Here is an 18,398-nt window from a genome sequence, read left to right on the forward strand (position 1 = left end):
CCCTCTGTTCCCAGTTGCTGTCAGTTCCCAGAGTTTCTTCCAATGTAATAAAAACTAATGGACTTTAAAGATTTTGAGGCTGCCTTTGGATCGTGTCAGATAGGGGAGAAATACTACTTTAATAAGCTAACAACACTTGCAAGAGCTGAGAGTAGACTGGAGGTACAGTGCCATAGTTAAGTGCAAGTGGGAACATGCTGCCAATAACTTTTCTCAGGCATCTGGCCTTTTAATGCTCTAACGTATTGACATAAGGAAAATGGCAGCAGGAAGCATGCAAATAGAAAGAATGTTGAGGGGGATTAGATGCACTGTAGCTCTATTCTTGGTCACCACATAGTACTTGCCCTTCATTCCTAGTACATGCCATCTTTTGCTGTGGCAAAATGAAACTGGAGTACTGGAGCCTACAAAAATTGGCCCTATCCCTTTCTCTTCCTCCTCCTATTGCAGAGATGACATGGAACTGAATCATGTGACTATTATCTATTCCACTAAGACAATGTTTCTCAGTCTTGGCAGGACTTCGACTCCAAGAATTCTCCAGCCAGGCTTGCTGGAAATTGAAATCTGCCCATCTTAAAGTTGCCAAGATTGAGAAACACTGCATTAAGATGTTAAATCACAATTTAAGAGCAAGTACTTAATCCTTTGTTATTTAAATATTAGTTGATTTAGGCATAACAATGTAATGATTCCAGTGGTCATAAATATCACATAAATATGTAATCATTTTTTAAAGTGACTAGCAGCTGATGGCTTTGAAATCTATGGAATGCTAACAATGAGTGATTCTCAGAACTCTGTAATACTTACATTGTGCCTTCTTTCTAGTTTTTGGTACTATTTCAAAGTTCATAACTTCCTTTAAAATTATTAGTTATTTGTAGCATAAAATAAAAGATTACTTATTTTTCTATAAAAATTTCACAATTAGAGAACATCGTATTTAAAGAATGTGAAGTAGTTCTTGATGTGACTTCACTGACAATGTGCTATGACATTATGTTCTCTCCCAAGTAATCCATTTGAATGATTCAGTGTAAAAGTAATCCATAACATTCCTTTGTATCCTAGTAACTAGCCTGGCAGGCTTGGTATCTCTAGGAAAGCAATACTTTCAGAATGAGTGACAGTGACATCACAGCACATCAGGCAAAGGAGAAGCAAACTTGCTGTTTAAAGAAACAGGCTTACAATTTTTCAGTATGTTTGCCAAGTAGCACTAAAATATCAAAATTATTTTGCTTTTGGCAGATTGGATAGATTCGAGTCTCTATAGTACCTATAATTGTTGCAAACTAGTACATATGAAAAATAGAAGGTGAAGGAATATGCCAAATTGATATACAGACTTTTAACAAAAAAGATACTTTACAAAGGTTTCCTCTTATATAAAGCAATCAGGGCAGGTTTAAAGAAAGATAGAACATTAAACATGATTACAGGAATGTGAAAAAGTGTATTTTATTTTGTATATTGTATTTGTATTTACTGAACTGTAAATTAATTTCATTTTTTGGTTCTAGAGTTTTGATATTAAGAGTTAAATTACTGAATAGAAAAGGGATGTCCTTGCAAAATGGCAGCCAAAAGGAATACAATGGGTGCCATGCCAGTAATATGTCATACTATAGCTTAATTAGTCATTACATTTAGCAGAATAGAGCAAAACTAAGGTATTTGTATGAAAACTGCTGTCTTTGTGTATGTCAGCTTTTTTTCTCCTACTCTGCAATTTATGCAAAAAAATACTCTTCTATTGGAATTACAAAAGAAAACATTACTACACACTTAAGCATAGTTTAGTCTTGCTAATCAAGAAAAAAATGTATCCTACAATTATGTTTCTACTACTGGCATAGTAAGAACTGATTCATGAGTAGAATTTAGGGAGCTGCAAGGTTATATGGGAATTAAACCAGCACTGTGTACAAAGCCAGTGGCAAAACATTCATATCTAGTGATGTCAGCCTACATTAAGATTGTTTTTCTGTCACTAACAAATTCTAAAAATGTAACAAATTGAATCTATAGTTAGACAAGAAAAAATATGCTTTATTTGCCCTCCTGATTTAAAAAAGCCCTGTTTTTTTCTAACTTTCATGTTCCTATCTCAGTTTTTACACCAAATATCTATTAACAATCTTGTTAGTAGAGTTGTCACTGTATTTTGTAAATACCTTGTACATATCAGCTCTATAATAAGTAGTAGTCACAGTACTGTAGTAAAGAGCAACAGTACCTCATATTACAAAGTAATGGCTAAGTTGCTTCATTGTGGCAAGTCAATATTTGTTTTAACTATGATTTGGAGACATAATATGTTGCTTTCGCTTTCACTAAAGCCTCAGACCTGAGGTTTTCAGTGTGGTCCTCTTGGAGGAGTGACCTGCATGATCCTCACCTGGTGGCCTTGAGGCTGCTTATTGACTTGCTAATTTCTACCACACACCACAATGCCAGCCATTCTGTGAACAGGCAAGCCATAAACACACTCCTGGTAGCCATAGTGCCTACAACATACTATCAAAATTATAATTGAGTTCCCCCAGTCAAAAAAGATAAAATATCTGCAAACCCACAATTACTAAATTCACAAACACACTAAGCCAAATCAAAAGAAAGCACCTTATAGATTCATAAGAAATAATTTTAATTTTACTCCTTCTTCTAGAATTAGAAAAAAATATAGGGGTAGCTTTTTATAGAAAAAGCTCCTTTAGAAGAAGTGTGGTTAAAGTGTATGGGTGTTTTATAACATTACAATATTTCATTTATTACTAAGTAGAAGACAGGAAACCTCCAAAGATGTATTTCCCATTCTTACAAAAAAAAAGTTAGACATTAGTCATCTCTGCCAAGCTTAATCTCTTCACTTTCAGTTGAGCAGGTTGGACATAAATAATATTCTAGTGGCCATTAAGGTCAACGCTTACATAAACATCTTCTCAGACTAGAAAAGGGTGATATTAAAGCAGTAAATGAAGAGATTATGAGACAAGTACTGTGGCAACAAAATGACATAGAACCAAGTGTCCCAGCCTAAAGGGCAACACTTTTTTTTTTAGCAACAAGTTATTCTCTTTTTTCCAGGAGATCTTGTGACACACATGCTGGTCTGAGGAATTCCAGGAATCTTAGGCCACGCTTGCTAAGATTGAAAAATACTGGTCTGTATCACAGTGGCTATTTAAGTCAAAGATACTTGCTGGTACTAAGTAACAAGAACAACACAAGCCAAATACATAATTAAGCCTAAGTAAATTATTACTTCATTAATGGTAAACAATTCTAAGCTATCATTAATCACTGAGTTTACAAGCACATCACATTCCTTTTATCTAGTAATTTTCCGTACTTTATTATTTGTGGAAATTTAATTTTAAAAAATAACATGCTGACTTCCTTAGTAAAATCCTGATTTTATAACACTTCAGTCTCATTAATTTCAACAACAGCAAAAGGTTTCATTTAGATCGATAGAACCCAAACTATTAGTGCTGGCTTTCAAAAAAAAAATCAAGACTAGCAATGAGAAGTGGAAGTCTAACTGAGCTGCAGTCTAGTGGCCACTTGAATGTTTTCAGGCATGATGTTTTTAATCTTAGTAACACTGATTACTTGTGCCTATTATTATTATTTTTTTAAAAATCCATATAGGAAGTCTCTACATTCGTACTTGATGAAAAGTGAGCCCCCCATTGAGCTCATGGAGGAGGATTTGAAAGAATGTATTGCATTTTATTTATCTAAATAAATCTGGGCCCGGTGGCCACAGATCCATGGTATCTTGTACTCTGTAGTGGAACTTCTGAGGATAAAAAAAATGGTGGACCAGCTTATGGGACTGACTTGCTACCTTCCATGCTGGCTTCCCCACCTGTATTTATGGGAACTTGGCAGGGAAGGTCGTAAATGGCAATTTCTTGATTGTGGGATACTGTAACTATCATAAGTGCAGACTAGTTGCCAAGTGCCCAAATCACAATCAAATGACCTTAAGGATGCTATAATGACTGAAACTTTAGAAACTGGTCATAAGTATGGCTCATTGAGTATTATCAATTTTTGAATGGTCATTGAATGAGTGGTCATAATCCAAGAATTACCTGTATAAACAAATTTCCCTTTTCTGTTCAATTCTCTTCTCAGTGCAGTTAATAACCCAGTAGTAGCTATATCCTCTTTTACTTCTGGCTAACCATTGCAGAGCTGGCAGAGAATTTATTAACAATTAGCACTAAAAACAAGTTGCTGGGTTACAATGGAAGAAGAAATGCTTTAATTATTGGGGAAAAGCTTCTTTAATGTAAGAACAGGAGAAATTGAACTGAAATAATATTTGTCTTTTAAACCAGTTAAATTAAAAGTACATCATAGACACTTGTTTTTATTAGGAAAGATTAAGGGCCAAATCTTATATAGCTCAGATTAGAGAATGGGCTATCTGACTCATTGTTAAATACTTACTGTGATAAGGAACATACTAAACCTTTCTTTGTAATCATTTCTCCTTTCCCAAAATATTACTAGTTTAACTAGGAGGAAAAGATAACTATTTTGTGAGTCTGTAAATTCTGTCAATAGGAGACACAGCAATTTCAGAGAGACGGTGGTTTACTAGGGAATAGTTCAGAGAGAAAGAGTAAACTCCTTTTCTCATGATGATGATGCTTTAAATGTGAAACTACCCATAATTCTTTTTAAAGCATTTAAACTGAAATCTGATAAGGGATATTTTTACGTCACTGCCTATTTTAGCTCTTGGTTAAACTTTTGGAATTTACTGGAACTCTGCTGCCGTAACTTCTCTGTCCACTAAAAACAATTCCTTTTAGTTCTATGCCATCATTTCATACTTGTCAGATAACATACTGAAGAAGCTGTACTGACAATGTACCCATTAATCATCACATAGGAAACCATCACCAGGATAGCACCTAGTGGCCAATGTAGAAAGGTTGGTGAATGGTGGCAAGCAGAAGTATGATCAAGTAAAAATATGATCATTCTATAAATGTGTATACAAATAAAAGGTATGGTTTCTAAATATAAAACAATACAGAGGCTTATCTGTTTCTTATCTCTTTTCCAACAGATGATAGATAGATAGATAGATAGATAGATAGATAGATAGATAGATAGACAGACAGACAGACAGACAGACAGACAGACGTTTTATTTCTGAATCCATATTTCTAGTTCATGATTTCTTTCAGAAAAAAGTAACATTCTACAGATTTACTGAGATGAATAGCTCACTTATATTCATGATACCTTATTGGTAGTAAGTATTTAAGACTGTAAACATAAATTATAATCCTAAAGAAAATGGTTATAAAGCCAAATCATTAGAAAGTCTTAGAATACTTAATATAGTTTTATCTTATGCTTTTTTAAAAAAGCACACGTCCATCATGAATAATATACTTGATTGTAGAGAAAAATGGTTCATTTCAGACTAATATATACACCTAAATTTTCATTTCAATCATTAATATCAATAGTATACTATTTCACCATTACTTGGTCATTACAATCAAGGTTTAGAATAACATATTACTGAGTAAGCTATTAAGAATCACTTTCATAAATAATTATGAAAATAAGAATATGACCAGCAAATTCTGGACTAAGTCCTCAGGGAGAAGGGCGGCATATAAACTTAATAAACCTTAACCTTAAACAATATCACCAGAACTCCTTGGTTATAGTCCTATAGTGGTACAATTCTATGGGGTGGAATCAAGAGGATTTAGTTCAACACATTATGTAATAATCCCCTTCTTCTTGTCTGACCTTCAGGGATGCAGAAAAGAAACTCAGGGACAATTGGAACTCTATTTTTGTAGGGTCTAATAATAAAATTTTCAAAGCTTGCCATTTTCCCCTCTGCTCTCAGTTATACAGGTAGTTCCTGCCTTACAGCCATACACTTAGTGACTTCAAAATTTCAACCGCACCTACAACTTCTGAAGGCAAGCTGTTCCACTGGTTAATTGTTCTCACTGATAAGAAGTTTATCCTTAGTTCTAGGTTGGTTCTTTGGATGTGATGGACAACAAATATGAGATTTTTAGAGGAAGCACAAGAGTGCTAGTTATAATGAGACCTAGTTCCAGCAGAGGTGGGGACTTTGTTGGTGATCAAGGTTGCATTTTATATTGAAAGTGGGGGAGGGGCTAGATAGGGCCTACGGTTGGGGCACATAGGCAGAGTAAATCATACACAGATATTTCTTTTTTCTTACTTTGTTGAGAAACTTTTTGTATTAAGAAACTATTGTGTTTTAAGGTTTTATAGTTTTATAACCATAGAGAGAAAGAGTCCCACTCATGTCCCACTTCAGAATAACAGGAAATCACATCTCTGACTTTGAGCAATCATGTCCCATTGAGCTGCACCAGCAGAGAGAGGTCACAAAAAGGTGCTTTAAGTTTTGCAGTTTGCTTACCTTTGAACAGGAGGTTTGGATACATATGTGATACTTAGGATTTCACAATATACCAAAGTATTGCAACCTCAGGTTCCATTCTTGATCAATCCTCTTTGATTTCCTACACTGAGTTTCCTTAGAAAGCCAAATCCTCAGTGCTGTCACTCAGTGCTGTTTATTCAGCCAACGGGAAAACCTTAGTTAGAGCTCCTGGGATGCTGGAGAAGTGATGGAAGTTGATCTACAGTAGCCAAGACAGCTAGGAAATTCTGGTAGCTCAAATTCACACATCTGAGTATCCAAGTCGGAAAAAAATAAATCTGGCAGTGGTGTTGATGGTAAGTCAGTAGTAGAGCTTCTACTTGTTTTCAACATCCAGCCTAACTTCAATTGTGCACTTTATTGGCAAGAGAATGTTCATTGTCAGAGAAAGGAGTTAAGACATCTTTAGTTTCGCTTTCTGTTGTCTTTCCCCAATCAAACAAATAACTAAATTGGATATGTGTTCAAATTTTTAGTGGAAAACTCTGCTGATCTGGAGGTGAAAGGAAGTCGTAACTTCTTCTCCTCTATAAGTTCATTGGAAATGTTCACTCTAGCAGAGTCTTCTCCAGCTAGAATTACTTTTTTGTTCAAGAAGGAATAGAAATACAGTAGTAAACACAGAATTTCCACATTGCTGCCATGGTAACCCATGATTGGTTCCTTACTCATGTTCTTTCCAAGACTCTAAAAGAGGAAGAAAGATGGCCAAAGCCCATACACTTCCTGTGTCTGCCTACCACTCCAATGAAAATAGTGATCTTAAAACCATTGAGCAGACTTCTACCCTGCTTTCAACCCAGAAGCTGACCCTCTCGCCAAACATCCTAGAACTTTTAACTCTGCCTTGTGGTTTAGAGGAACTGGAAAATGACTACCGGTAAAATGCTGAACCAGCTGCAGGGAGCATTTTGGGAGGATTCATAATCAAGTATAAGAATAAAAGGGAGGGAGAACATCTGGTGGAGGTATGAGGGGTATGGGTTAGATACTCAAGACTTCTTCAGATGGGATGTATATAGATACGCTTCATTTCAAATTACTTTATCTCTTTTTTTAATTAAAATATTCTGCCACTCCATCCTCCTGGTGTGGGATATGCCTACAATGGCTTAAAACAATTATCATATAATGACAGTATAAAAGCCCAAAACATGAAACCAATAAAGCAGTAGCGTTAGAGGAAACAGCAAAGCTAAAGCAGAATAAAGATTAAAAAACCCAATCTCAAACTTGGTAAAAATCTTCATTAGCTACCTAGAAGTAATTAATTGAAACTGCTCAGAAATAATACAGCTTTTATGTATTCAAATTATCTGGGTAAGAAGCTTATAAGATAGCTTAGGTTATGTGATAGTGACAGTTCATTTAGAAACAATGCATCCATGAATTACATGTATGTGATGGAGTCATCAGAACATGATCTCATTAATAATTTTCATATCACCCTCCTGAAGGACAATAGTCATTTTTAAACAGAGCCAACTCATATGCCTTTGGTTATCATGAATAACCATACAGTATATGTACTATATATACAGAGATATTTAATATTTTACTTAAAGTATATAGTTACCGTATGCTATTGTGTCATAGTCCATATTTAAACACTTATATACGTACTTTGTATAGTTGAGCCCTGTGTAACAACTTATGAAGTAAAACAAATTTCTGCTATTAAATAATGGAGATGAACATTACTGCTATGCAACTAACTCAGAGGCAGATAGAATTGGGTTTAGAAAAGGCAGCCCAGTTGCATTAGATTCCACAAAATGAATGAAACATGGAAGTACATGTCTTACATTTTTATATATTGTCTCTGAGATGCTTTTTTCAGTTGGACTTCTTTTGTTTTCCTTGAAGATGTTTCACTTCTCATCTAAGAAGCTTCATCAGATCAGACTGGATGGGGGAGGATAGAAGGACTATATTTCTTTGCAGTCATCTGGTCATTAGAATTCTCTCTGAAAGCCATTGAGGTCACTTGGGAGTTTATCTGTGCCCTCAGGGGGACCTGAATCAGAGGGCAAATGGGAGTGGAATCTTCTTGGAACTGCTGAAAGGACTGTGTTGTAGACAAAGAGATTGGTGGTGTCATATTCCTCCCCCTCTGTTGAGGGAGGACTGTTCAGTTCTAACATAAGTGGCCTTTTTTACCCTTCTTTCAAACCAATGTGGACCGCTATCTTCAAAAGAGTGACCTTTGCCTTTCAAATGCATATGAACTGCTGAATCTTGTCCTGAAGGATTTATTCTCCTATATTATGCCATGGATTTGTGAAGTGGTTGTTTTTTCAAAGTACAGATCTGCACATGTCTCACTGCATGGTACTGCATATATCACATTGCTCAGTTTGTGTCTGGGTGTAGTATTCTTGGGGTGGTCAAGCTTCTGCCTTGTATATTCTTGGTTTTAAAATATGCATGTATGTAGTGTTGATTGAAAATCCTCCTGATCTTTTCAGATATTCCTTCAACACATGGAATGACAACATTGCTTCATTTTTCTTCTTTTCTTTATCTGTTATGGAGGAGCTCCAGTTGGGTCTCTTTCTGGATTTGATAAAGGCCCAGCTGGGAAAGCCACAAGTTCAGAGGGTTTCCTTGATATGTTTTAGTTCTTTTTCTTTTCCCTCCTTATTGATAGACAAACTTTCAAACCAGTTGTGTAGGGTTCTGACCACTCCCATTTTATGCTCCAGTGGGTGGTGAGAATCAAAATATAAATACTGATCTGTGAGTGTGTAGCAAGGGGTGTTTTTGTAAACTTCAGTGTTTAGGCTTCTGTCTTCCTTAATGTGCACTGCATAGACCAGGAAACCCACACTGTTTTCCTTAACATCTTCCCATGTGAGCTTAATGTATCTGTCCACAGAGTTGATGTGTTTGGTGAAACTTCCACTTCCTATGTTTTAATCTTGACCCAGGAATCATCCACATATCTATACCAGTGTGTGGGTGGAATTCCTGGGAAGGAACTTAGCGCTTCTCTTCAATGTAGAAATTGGCCACAATGGAGGACACAGGTGAACCCATGGTGCAGGCATGTTTTTGTCTGTAGACACCTTCACTGCATATAAAATAGGTAGCGGTCAAGCAGAGGTCCAATATGGCACATGTGCGGTCTGGGCTGTTAGTTTTATGCCTAATGTCCTTCTTGTAGAAGTCATTCTTCACTACCATGGCAACTTCAGTTGTTGGGTTGCAGTAAAAAGTGAAGTCACATCATAAGAAACCATAGTCTCATCTGGATCTACTTTTAGTTTCCAAACCTTGTTGACAAAGTCCTGTCAATTGTTGACGTGATAAGTACTGTGACGGAGTTGATGTTGCTGACAATTGTCTGAATGGAGTTCCATCTTTATGAATTTTGGGGAATTCATATATGTATGGAGTCGCTTACCCTCTAGGTACAGTAATCTTTTATCTCTAAGCATTATCCATTCTTTAAGCCATGTTAGAATGGTTACTTGGTAATATAACCTCCAGTCCAGCAGTCCAAATCCTCCATTATCTTTTGCTTCTTGTAGCATTTTCACTTTGATTCTAGCTTTTTTTCCTTGCCAGATAAATTTTAATATTATTGTATTCAGTTCATCAAAAAAGGCTTTTCCCAGCCTTACAGGGATCATCTGATATAAAAAGAATTTTTGGTAAGATATTCATTTTCACTGTTGCTATTCTCCCTGACATTGAAAGTTAGAGATTCTTCCACTTTTCCAAATCCAATTTTATTTGTTTTAGCAGTCTTACATAATTATCTTCTTTTACTGTTACACATCTTGCTGTTAAATAAATTCCCAAGTACTTAACTTTTTTAACTATTTGAAGATTATTATTTTTTGTTAGTTGATTATTATTTTTTTGTTTTTCTGTTAAATTCTTTGTTAGCACTTTGGTCTTTTCTTTGTTTATTGACAATCCTTCCACTTCTCCAATTTTTTCTATTTTCTCCAAAAGCTTAGTGCTTATTTCCAGTGGATCTTCCTGTATAAAAACCAGATCATCTGCAAATGCTTGTAATTTGTATTTTTCATCTTTTATCTCAAGTCCTTTAATTTCTATATCTTGTCTAATGTTTCTATTCAGTACTTCCAATGTTAATATGAATAGTAATGGAAATAGTGGACATCCCTGTCTTGTGCTCTTTTTAATGTTGAAGTTTTCTGTAAGATCTCCATTTACAGTTATTTTGGCAGTTTGTTTACAATAACTTGTTTTGTTTACATTTATAAACTTTTTTTCCAAAGTCCATTTCTGCAAGTTGCTGAAACATAAATTGCCAGTTTACATTATCAAATGCTTTCTGTGCATCAAGGAATATTAGAGCCATCTGTTTCCCTGGATGAATTTCGTAATACTCTAACACATCAAGAATCATTCTTAAATTACTTTTTATCTGTCTTTTGGGTAAAAAACCATTCTGATCTCTGTGTATAAATTCGATCAGAAATTTCTTCAGTCTTTCTGCCATTATTGAAGCAAAGATTTTGTAATCTATATTTAATAATGATATTAGTCTATAATTTTTTATTTGCGTTAAATCAAAGTCTTCTTTAGGTATTAAGGTAAATAGGCTTTAGCTGTATCCCGCACATTTTGAAGTGATGTTTCTTCTTTCTTGTTTATTTTAAAGTAAAAATCCATTTCCTTTGTTGATAATTGTAAGAATTTTTTTCTTTCAGTATAGATTTATTCAAAGACCATCTAAGTTTTTTCTTAGTTCCTCTCCAAGTCACCTTTATTGGGTTATGGTCTGCCCAAACCTTTGTTTCTATCTCAACTTCTTGTATCAGCATTTTAAGTTCCAAAGTTGTCCATATCATATCAATTCTAGACCATGATTTATATTGTAATTTCTTTGGATTTTTCTCTCTCCATATATCTTGAATACAAAGTTCTTCTGTCATTTTTAGAAATGTTTTAAGTAATATATTTCCTCCCTTTCTCCCTTGTTTGGTGCTTTTGTCAGCTGGCAAGATAGTGATGCTTGGGTCTGTTCCTAGGGATGTCACTGCTCTTCTTTTTTGAATTATGAGATTGGAAAGGGTGTTTTGGCATTGGTGAGGGCTGCAGATACCTTCATTCTTAATTGCTCTGCCTCTGGTTCTGCCAATCTATTGTTCCTGATGGCTGACTCTATGGTTCTGATGAGATCTACAATTGGTAGGTGTTCTGGTGTTACTGCAAAACTCAGTCCTTTGGATAGAACATTCTTTTCTGTTTGAAGAAGCTCTCTGTCAGACAGATTTCTCACCATTAGTGATCCTTTCATCTCTACCACTATCCAGTTGGAACTGATGAATTTTCTTGGATGAGAAGTGAAACATCTTCAAGGAAAAACAAAGTAAATTCAGTTGGCTTTGAGACAACCATTATTTAATCTTCATAGACATTTTTATATTGTTTTATTTTTAATTTTTATTATTTAAAAATAGTTTACTTCCAAGGGAGAAAGATTATTCTCTTAAAGATGACCAGGAGGGAAGGGTATCATTGAAAGCCAAATCCTGGGATATGTAAGCTCCCTGAATCAAAATTTTTGCATTTCTCAATTAAAGGATCAGTTAATAAGGAATGGGATATAGCGAAGGCGTTTCAATTTAAAAGGAACAGGGTTATTTGGAAAAATACTTTGATTTTGCTTGAAACAGCTTTTTATTTTCCCACACTTTTATTTTACATGAGCCTTAGAATTAAAGATAAATTTGGCCTCCTAGAATGTTCTTTGGGAAAAAAAATAAACAAAAATGTTTGGTCTGGAATTGTGCTCCTAAACCAGAAAGAGAACAAAGTCAAGTAAGGGTAATAGACAATACCATGTACTGGGGATATTATAGGGAGAGGCAGATAATATTCTGGTAAATCAGTGCTTTATAACAGTTTTTGTCCCATACAGGCATATTGTGAAGCCCCCTCCCCCCACTTACAAAAGATTGAGGGCTCCTGATCTGTGGAATAAACTATCACAATGTCATGACCAATGTGGATTATGTTAAAATAGGTTTAGATCAGTTCCCTGCTAGTCTTGGTGACTTATAGACTCCTAAAATCAAAGCAAACATATCATTGAACAGCCCTATGATGTATTCCTAATTCCCTAGACCAGATGTCACTAAAATAATATGAAGTTTGTTACTTCACTGCAATGTTGACTAAAAGATGCTAGAAAATCTACACATCATTGAATATCCATTGCTAGAAAGGATGGAGTTCTTATATTCATGTCCTGCTTTGGAGCTGCCCAAAGGACTTTACTTGGTACCTGTGAGAAGAAAATGCTTAAACTACATTATCCGTACCCGGCAAGGCTGGTACTAAAAAGCTTCTGTGAGCAACTAAATAAATTGTGGCATTGGGTCATTAGCTTTGCCCACCGATGCTGATAAATATAGATGGTAATACACCACAGTTAACTTGTCTGGTTGCATATTGGGCCCAGTTGAGGATGGTGCCAGCCTGCCTTTCTTGCAGTCTCTACAGTTAACAGTTAATTCAAGGAACAAGTATTTAAAAAATTTATTTACAAGAAGGAAGATAATGGCTGCAACATGAGAATTTCAGTTAATCCTTTATTTCTGAATGAGATACCAATGTACAGTACATGCAATTTAGGGTGGCTAAACTCTTTCACCTCTTCCTGCTTTTTTATGTACAGGACTGGAAGCTTGCCTCTATATGAATGAAGGGCTATCTGCTTCTATTTACTGTTTCAATAGATATCATTCCCAATGGTATGAGAAATAACTCTCACATGTGGTTGCTGGTTGGCTTATTTATTCATTGGCAATACAACAGTCATAGGCCACCCCAATCCATATAGACTCTTAAAACTCAGTTGTATCTCTGGGGCCACATTCAGAACCAGGAAAGATCTTTATCCTCCCTGCTCCTCAGATGAATATTTCAGGTTCCCATTGGAAGAGTTTCAAACATGGCGCAAATTCACACAGAATCACTTGTATAACACAAACTAGGGGTGATTATGGCAAGGAATTGTTTAACACATAAGATGCTTTAAGAATGGCATTATCATGTGTCTTATTATAGTTCTGCATTAAGAGTTCCCTCTCTGAATGAGCTAAGTTTAGCTTGGGTGACGTATGTGTTGACTCAGTCTGATTTGACAGTCAGAAGACTAAGCAGTCACTGTGTGCATCTGTTTGTCAAAACTGCCAAAGCCAGTGAATCTTTGGATAGTTTCCATCTCCAAGATATCTAGACATTACAAGCTGTCCCCACAAAACCACACTAAGCAAAATAACAGGCTTTTCAAATAAATTGACAATGGGCATTAAGGAAGGGGGGGAACCTTTCTTAATTACTTCTGAAGAATGTTTTATGCCACTGTAGGCTGAAAATGTCAGTATGCTGAATCATGTATACACAGTTAGCTTATAGTGCAGACTCTTTAGAGAACCACTTGAAGGCACAAGATAGTTAAATTATTCAATCCAGTCTCATGCTACATATGGGCCACAAAAGTCTCTCTATCAACTTGAAAGAAGTCTAATGTAATTGAAAGTGGAAGCTACTAAGTACATAAGAAGCAATTATAAACTGCATTCAATCAATCTGAACTAAATTCAATTTTAGGTATTATCCCAGCTTTCCCCACATTTTGTAGTGTGGCAAATGAGGCATGTTTTGATCTAAAAGCCTGCTATGCTAGGGCTACCAAAAGTCATAAATTTATAATACACAGAAATTAATTATTTTTATGGCTGAGCCATAAAGCACTGCATGAAAAGAGACAGGAATTATAAATCAAAACTAATTAATCATTCAGCTAACCAGGAATCAGGATTCTGAACAAGACCAACCATGTAAAACACAACAGAGACCCCAACTCACAAATAGTTTTTTTTAACCTAGCCACAGTAGGTGGAGCCTCTCCAGATTTAGGTTTCTTCCTTTAAAAGCTGCAGTTCTGTGGGTAACCTCATGAGACTGCAGTCAACTATTTCACTCAAGCTATTTCATAGAATGTTAAGAATTTTAATTACAGCACTGTATATGATATGGCTCTCATATCATAGATAGAAAGAAAGAAAACTGGTCATGATTATATTGTATTTTATGTATAATACATGTTATCTTACACTGATGCTTAGATAAGTATTTAGTCTTCTTTGATATGGGCTTATGTCTAAGTAGAACTCCAAATATGCTAGAACTAGAATATTTATTATGTATTGGCTTGTTTGTATGACCTGCTTTTGCAAAATATATATGAATAGATATGACATCAACACAGAAATTAGTGAAGTGCTGAAGATGACACATTGACATAGCTAAAGAGCTGGTTAGCTATGTACATAGAATCTATATTTACAAATCCCACTGAACCATGAATTAGTCAACCACATTTTGGTCTAATATGTTGGGCAATCCTGACTTCTAGGTTTAGCTTCATTCATTCACTGGGAACCCAGAAAACTGAAATGACTAGACCATAGTAGTTACAACTAGAAAACTATGTTGTGTGGTCATAACCAGAAAGAAAAAGTCTAAGGTGGAAGGGGATGGGATTCAGAGAACATTAGGATAGGTTAGAGATGCATAAAAGATGGAACTCTAGTTTATAAGAGGAAAGAGTTTCTCTTGAGGTGAATGGGTATTGTGAGATAGTTATGTTGAAATGTGAGTATGTGAATCTTAAACATTTGGGGAAGAGCTATAGGCTGATCTTGAATAAAAAGAACTAAATCTAAGTTTTTGAGTTTATCCTGCACTACTGTTTTTTGTTGTTGTTCTTTGTTCACTGTTCTTTGCTGAATTATTTGTTACATCATTTTTCTTGGTTTGTTTGAAATTGGTTGGTACTAGAACAGAGCATTATGTAAATTACCTGGTCAGACAGTTAGACATTCATAGGTTAGATGGGCAAATTGTACCGGATGCAGTTATCTAGATTTCAAGTGCAGATTTTCCGTATCATCTGCTGTTTCGAGAAATGCCCTGAATTAAATCTGGAATTTCCTCAATATCAGAGGTCCCCAACCCTAGAAACCAGGCTGTGCAAACAAGCAAAGCCCCGTCCACCGGATGCAGGCAGCACACAAAACCACGCCCCCTCTGCTCCAAGGAAAAACCTGTCCCCACAGAATTGATCCCTGATGCCTAAAAGATTGGGAGCCTCTGCTCTATATAATGCCCATCAGTTGGCAGCACATAGCCAACCTGGACTAATTTCAAAAAGATAAAGTGGATTAGACCTGGTTAACATTTGGCCAAAATGCTTAGGAAATCCCAGAGACTAGATTGGGAAACTGGAAAAAAAAAATTAGGAAGATAATGAAATGGAAGCCACTTCATATTGCTATCAAGAACAAGATTTCTGATTGTGTTAAACAGGACTCTTTACCTTTTCCTAGTATCTGGCTATACCATCTCCCAAATGAGAGAATTATAACATTCTACTGCAGAATAATAAAAGCAAGATCAAGATCAATCAGGCAAAAGCACTGTATTTAAGTTGAAAATCAAGAAACTATAAATAGGCTTGCTTGGAAAATATATAGGAATTAATTCTATTCCAGTTATGAAGATATATAACTGAAACAGAAATGGATCATTTTGAAAAATGAAATGCTAATTTCTATTAGGCAAAGAATCTCTGCTGTTTAACATAACTACTTTTTTTATATAAAAAAAAAATCTGCAGGCCTAGCATTTCAGAGGACCTAAAAATAGGTTTTGCCATCTCTGATCATGCCACTCAAACTGAGATAAGTGAAGTAGGAGATCTGAAACAGTTTGCAACAATGACAAGAGCTTTACTAGAGGTAACTATAATTACCATCTTTCAGATATTCTCTTATATTTATTGTGCTTTTTACCTTGCCTTGCTTTATTATAAGCCTCCCAGAGTCAGTTTGAAGTTAGAGAATACATAAATTGCATTGAATTGAATTGTTGCAGTCCATGTGATTAACTCTCTACATGGGGCTCTCTACATGGGGCTTCCCTTGAAGACCACTCGGAGGCTCAAACTGGTACAGAATGCGGCCGCGAGAGTTGTCTTGGGAGTTTCCCGGTACTCCCATGTTACACCTTTGCTCCGCGAGCTGCATTGGTTACCAGTTGTCTTCCGGGTGAGGTTCAAGGTCTTGGTTATGATCTTTAAGTCCTTACATGGCATGGTCCGAGATACCTCGAGGACCACCTGCTGCCGGCGTCAACTCCCCTCCGCCCTGTGCGTGCCCACAGAGAGGGCCTCCTCAGGGTGCCTCCAGTCAGGGAATGTCGACCGGTGGCCCCCAGGGGGAGGGCCTTCTCTGTGGGTGCCCCGGCACTATGGAACCAACTGCCGGTTGAGCTCCGGATGGCATCGGACCTCCGATCCTTCTGTCGCGGGTTGAAGACCCACTTGTTTGAGTTAGCTGGTCTGGCCTGAAGGGGAATATGGGTTTTCTAATTGGTTTTATTATTTTTTATTGCTGTATTTTAATTGGGCATGGTTTAATTCTCTTTTAATTTTTGTATACCTATTTATATATGCCCTGTGAACCGCCCTGAGTCCCTAGGGAGAAGGGCGGTATAGAAATCCAATAAAACTAAACTAAACTAAACTAACTGCCCTTGTTTATATGAGGGCTAGTTCGCATGTAAAATCTGTATAGAATTCATATGTCTATAAGTAAAAGGTAAAGTTTCCCCGGCACATGCATGCTAGCCGTTTCCAACTCTAGGGGCCGGGTCTCATCTCCATTTCAAAGCCGAAGAGCCAGCGCTTGTCTGAGGATGTCTCCGTGGTCATGTGGCCGGCATGACTAGACGCCTGATTCACTGATATTTACATTTGCATTTCTGATCCGCTTTCTTATTATTTCTTCTTTATTTTCAAATACCCACAAAACATTGAGGCAGAAAGTGAAATCAAGGTAACAAAAAAAAAATCCATCATGGTCAGTATCAACTTTTTGTAATCACAACAGTTCCAAAAGAAGTTATGAATTCATATAACACTTCTCTTTTTTGTATTTTTAGTTTACGTACTCACTCTGTGATGACTTTGCCATGTATAAAAATATTCTGAAAATGCAGTATGAGGAAAAAATACAGGAATATGCATCCAAACTCTGGCTAGAAATAAATGACCGACTGGAAGACATTGAGAAACTTTATAAGGAGGTACAAGTTAACCTCCTTTATCTTCATTTTGCACCAGTGCATGATTGTCCTTGTGCTGTTTATAAATAGCTGATAAAAGAATAAGTAGGTAATTAGGAAAAAGCCAATCAAATTAATATAAAAGTTGAGTGCAAGTATTTAAGTTCTTCAGAACTTTTATTTAAGGGGGAGGAAGAAGAGAAGGAGAAGATGATTGGATGGCTATTTAAAGCAGGAGATTTAGTCTTGTAAGTCAGTCCTAAAATTCGGGCAGCAGGCTGATCCTAAGGGATACTGGTGGTTTTAAAATTAATTCCTTGTCTCACTATGGATTATACAGATAGTCCTCAACTGGCAATCTTTTGTTTAAATGACTGTTTGAAGTTACAACAGCACTGAAAAAAGGTGGCTTATGAGGGTTTTTCACACTTACAACCATTGCAGCATCCCCATGGTCACACGATCAGAACTGGGTTGCTTGACAGCTGGTTGATATTTATAATGGTTGCATTGTCCCGAGGTCAGGTGATCACCTTATGGGACATTCTGACCAATAAAATCAATGGGGAAACCAGATTCCCTAACAACAGTGTTACTACCTTAGCAATTACAATGATTCACTTAACAGTTGTGGCAAGAAAGGTTGTAAAATGGGGCAAAAGTCACTTAACTATCTCACTTAGCAACAGAAATTTTGGGCTCATTTGTGATCGTAAGTTGAGGACTACCTGTAAATTATTTCTTCTTCAGTTGTTCTTCCATACACATACTTGACCACTAACTTACTACACAGCAGAGA

General features: G+C 36.2%; 1 protein-coding gene across 1 annotated transcript in view; it reads left to right on the forward strand.

Moving 5' to 3' along the window:
- Positions 1-7,263: 7,263 nt before the first annotated feature.
- LOC310649802 (uncharacterized protein C10orf67 homolog, mitochondrial) overlaps positions 7,264-18,398 on the forward strand; it is a 66,369-nt gene continuing 55,234 nt past the window's right edge. The window contains exons 1-3 of the mRNA XM_083378596.1: positions 7,264-7,361; positions 16,152-16,272; positions 17,477-17,620. Of these exons, the coding sequence (XP_083234722.1) occupies positions 16,252-16,272; positions 17,477-17,620 (165 nt within the window). The 5' untranslated portion in view covers positions 7,264-7,361; positions 16,152-16,251. The remainder of the gene's footprint in view (positions 7,362-16,151; positions 16,273-17,476; positions 17,621-18,398) is intronic.

The sequence above is a fragment of the Vipera ursinii genome, assembly GCF_947247035.1.
Source record: "Vipera ursinii genome assembly, chromosome: Z".
In the NCBI taxonomy this organism is placed as follows: Eukaryota; Metazoa; Chordata; class Lepidosauria; order Squamata; family Viperidae; genus Vipera; species Vipera ursinii.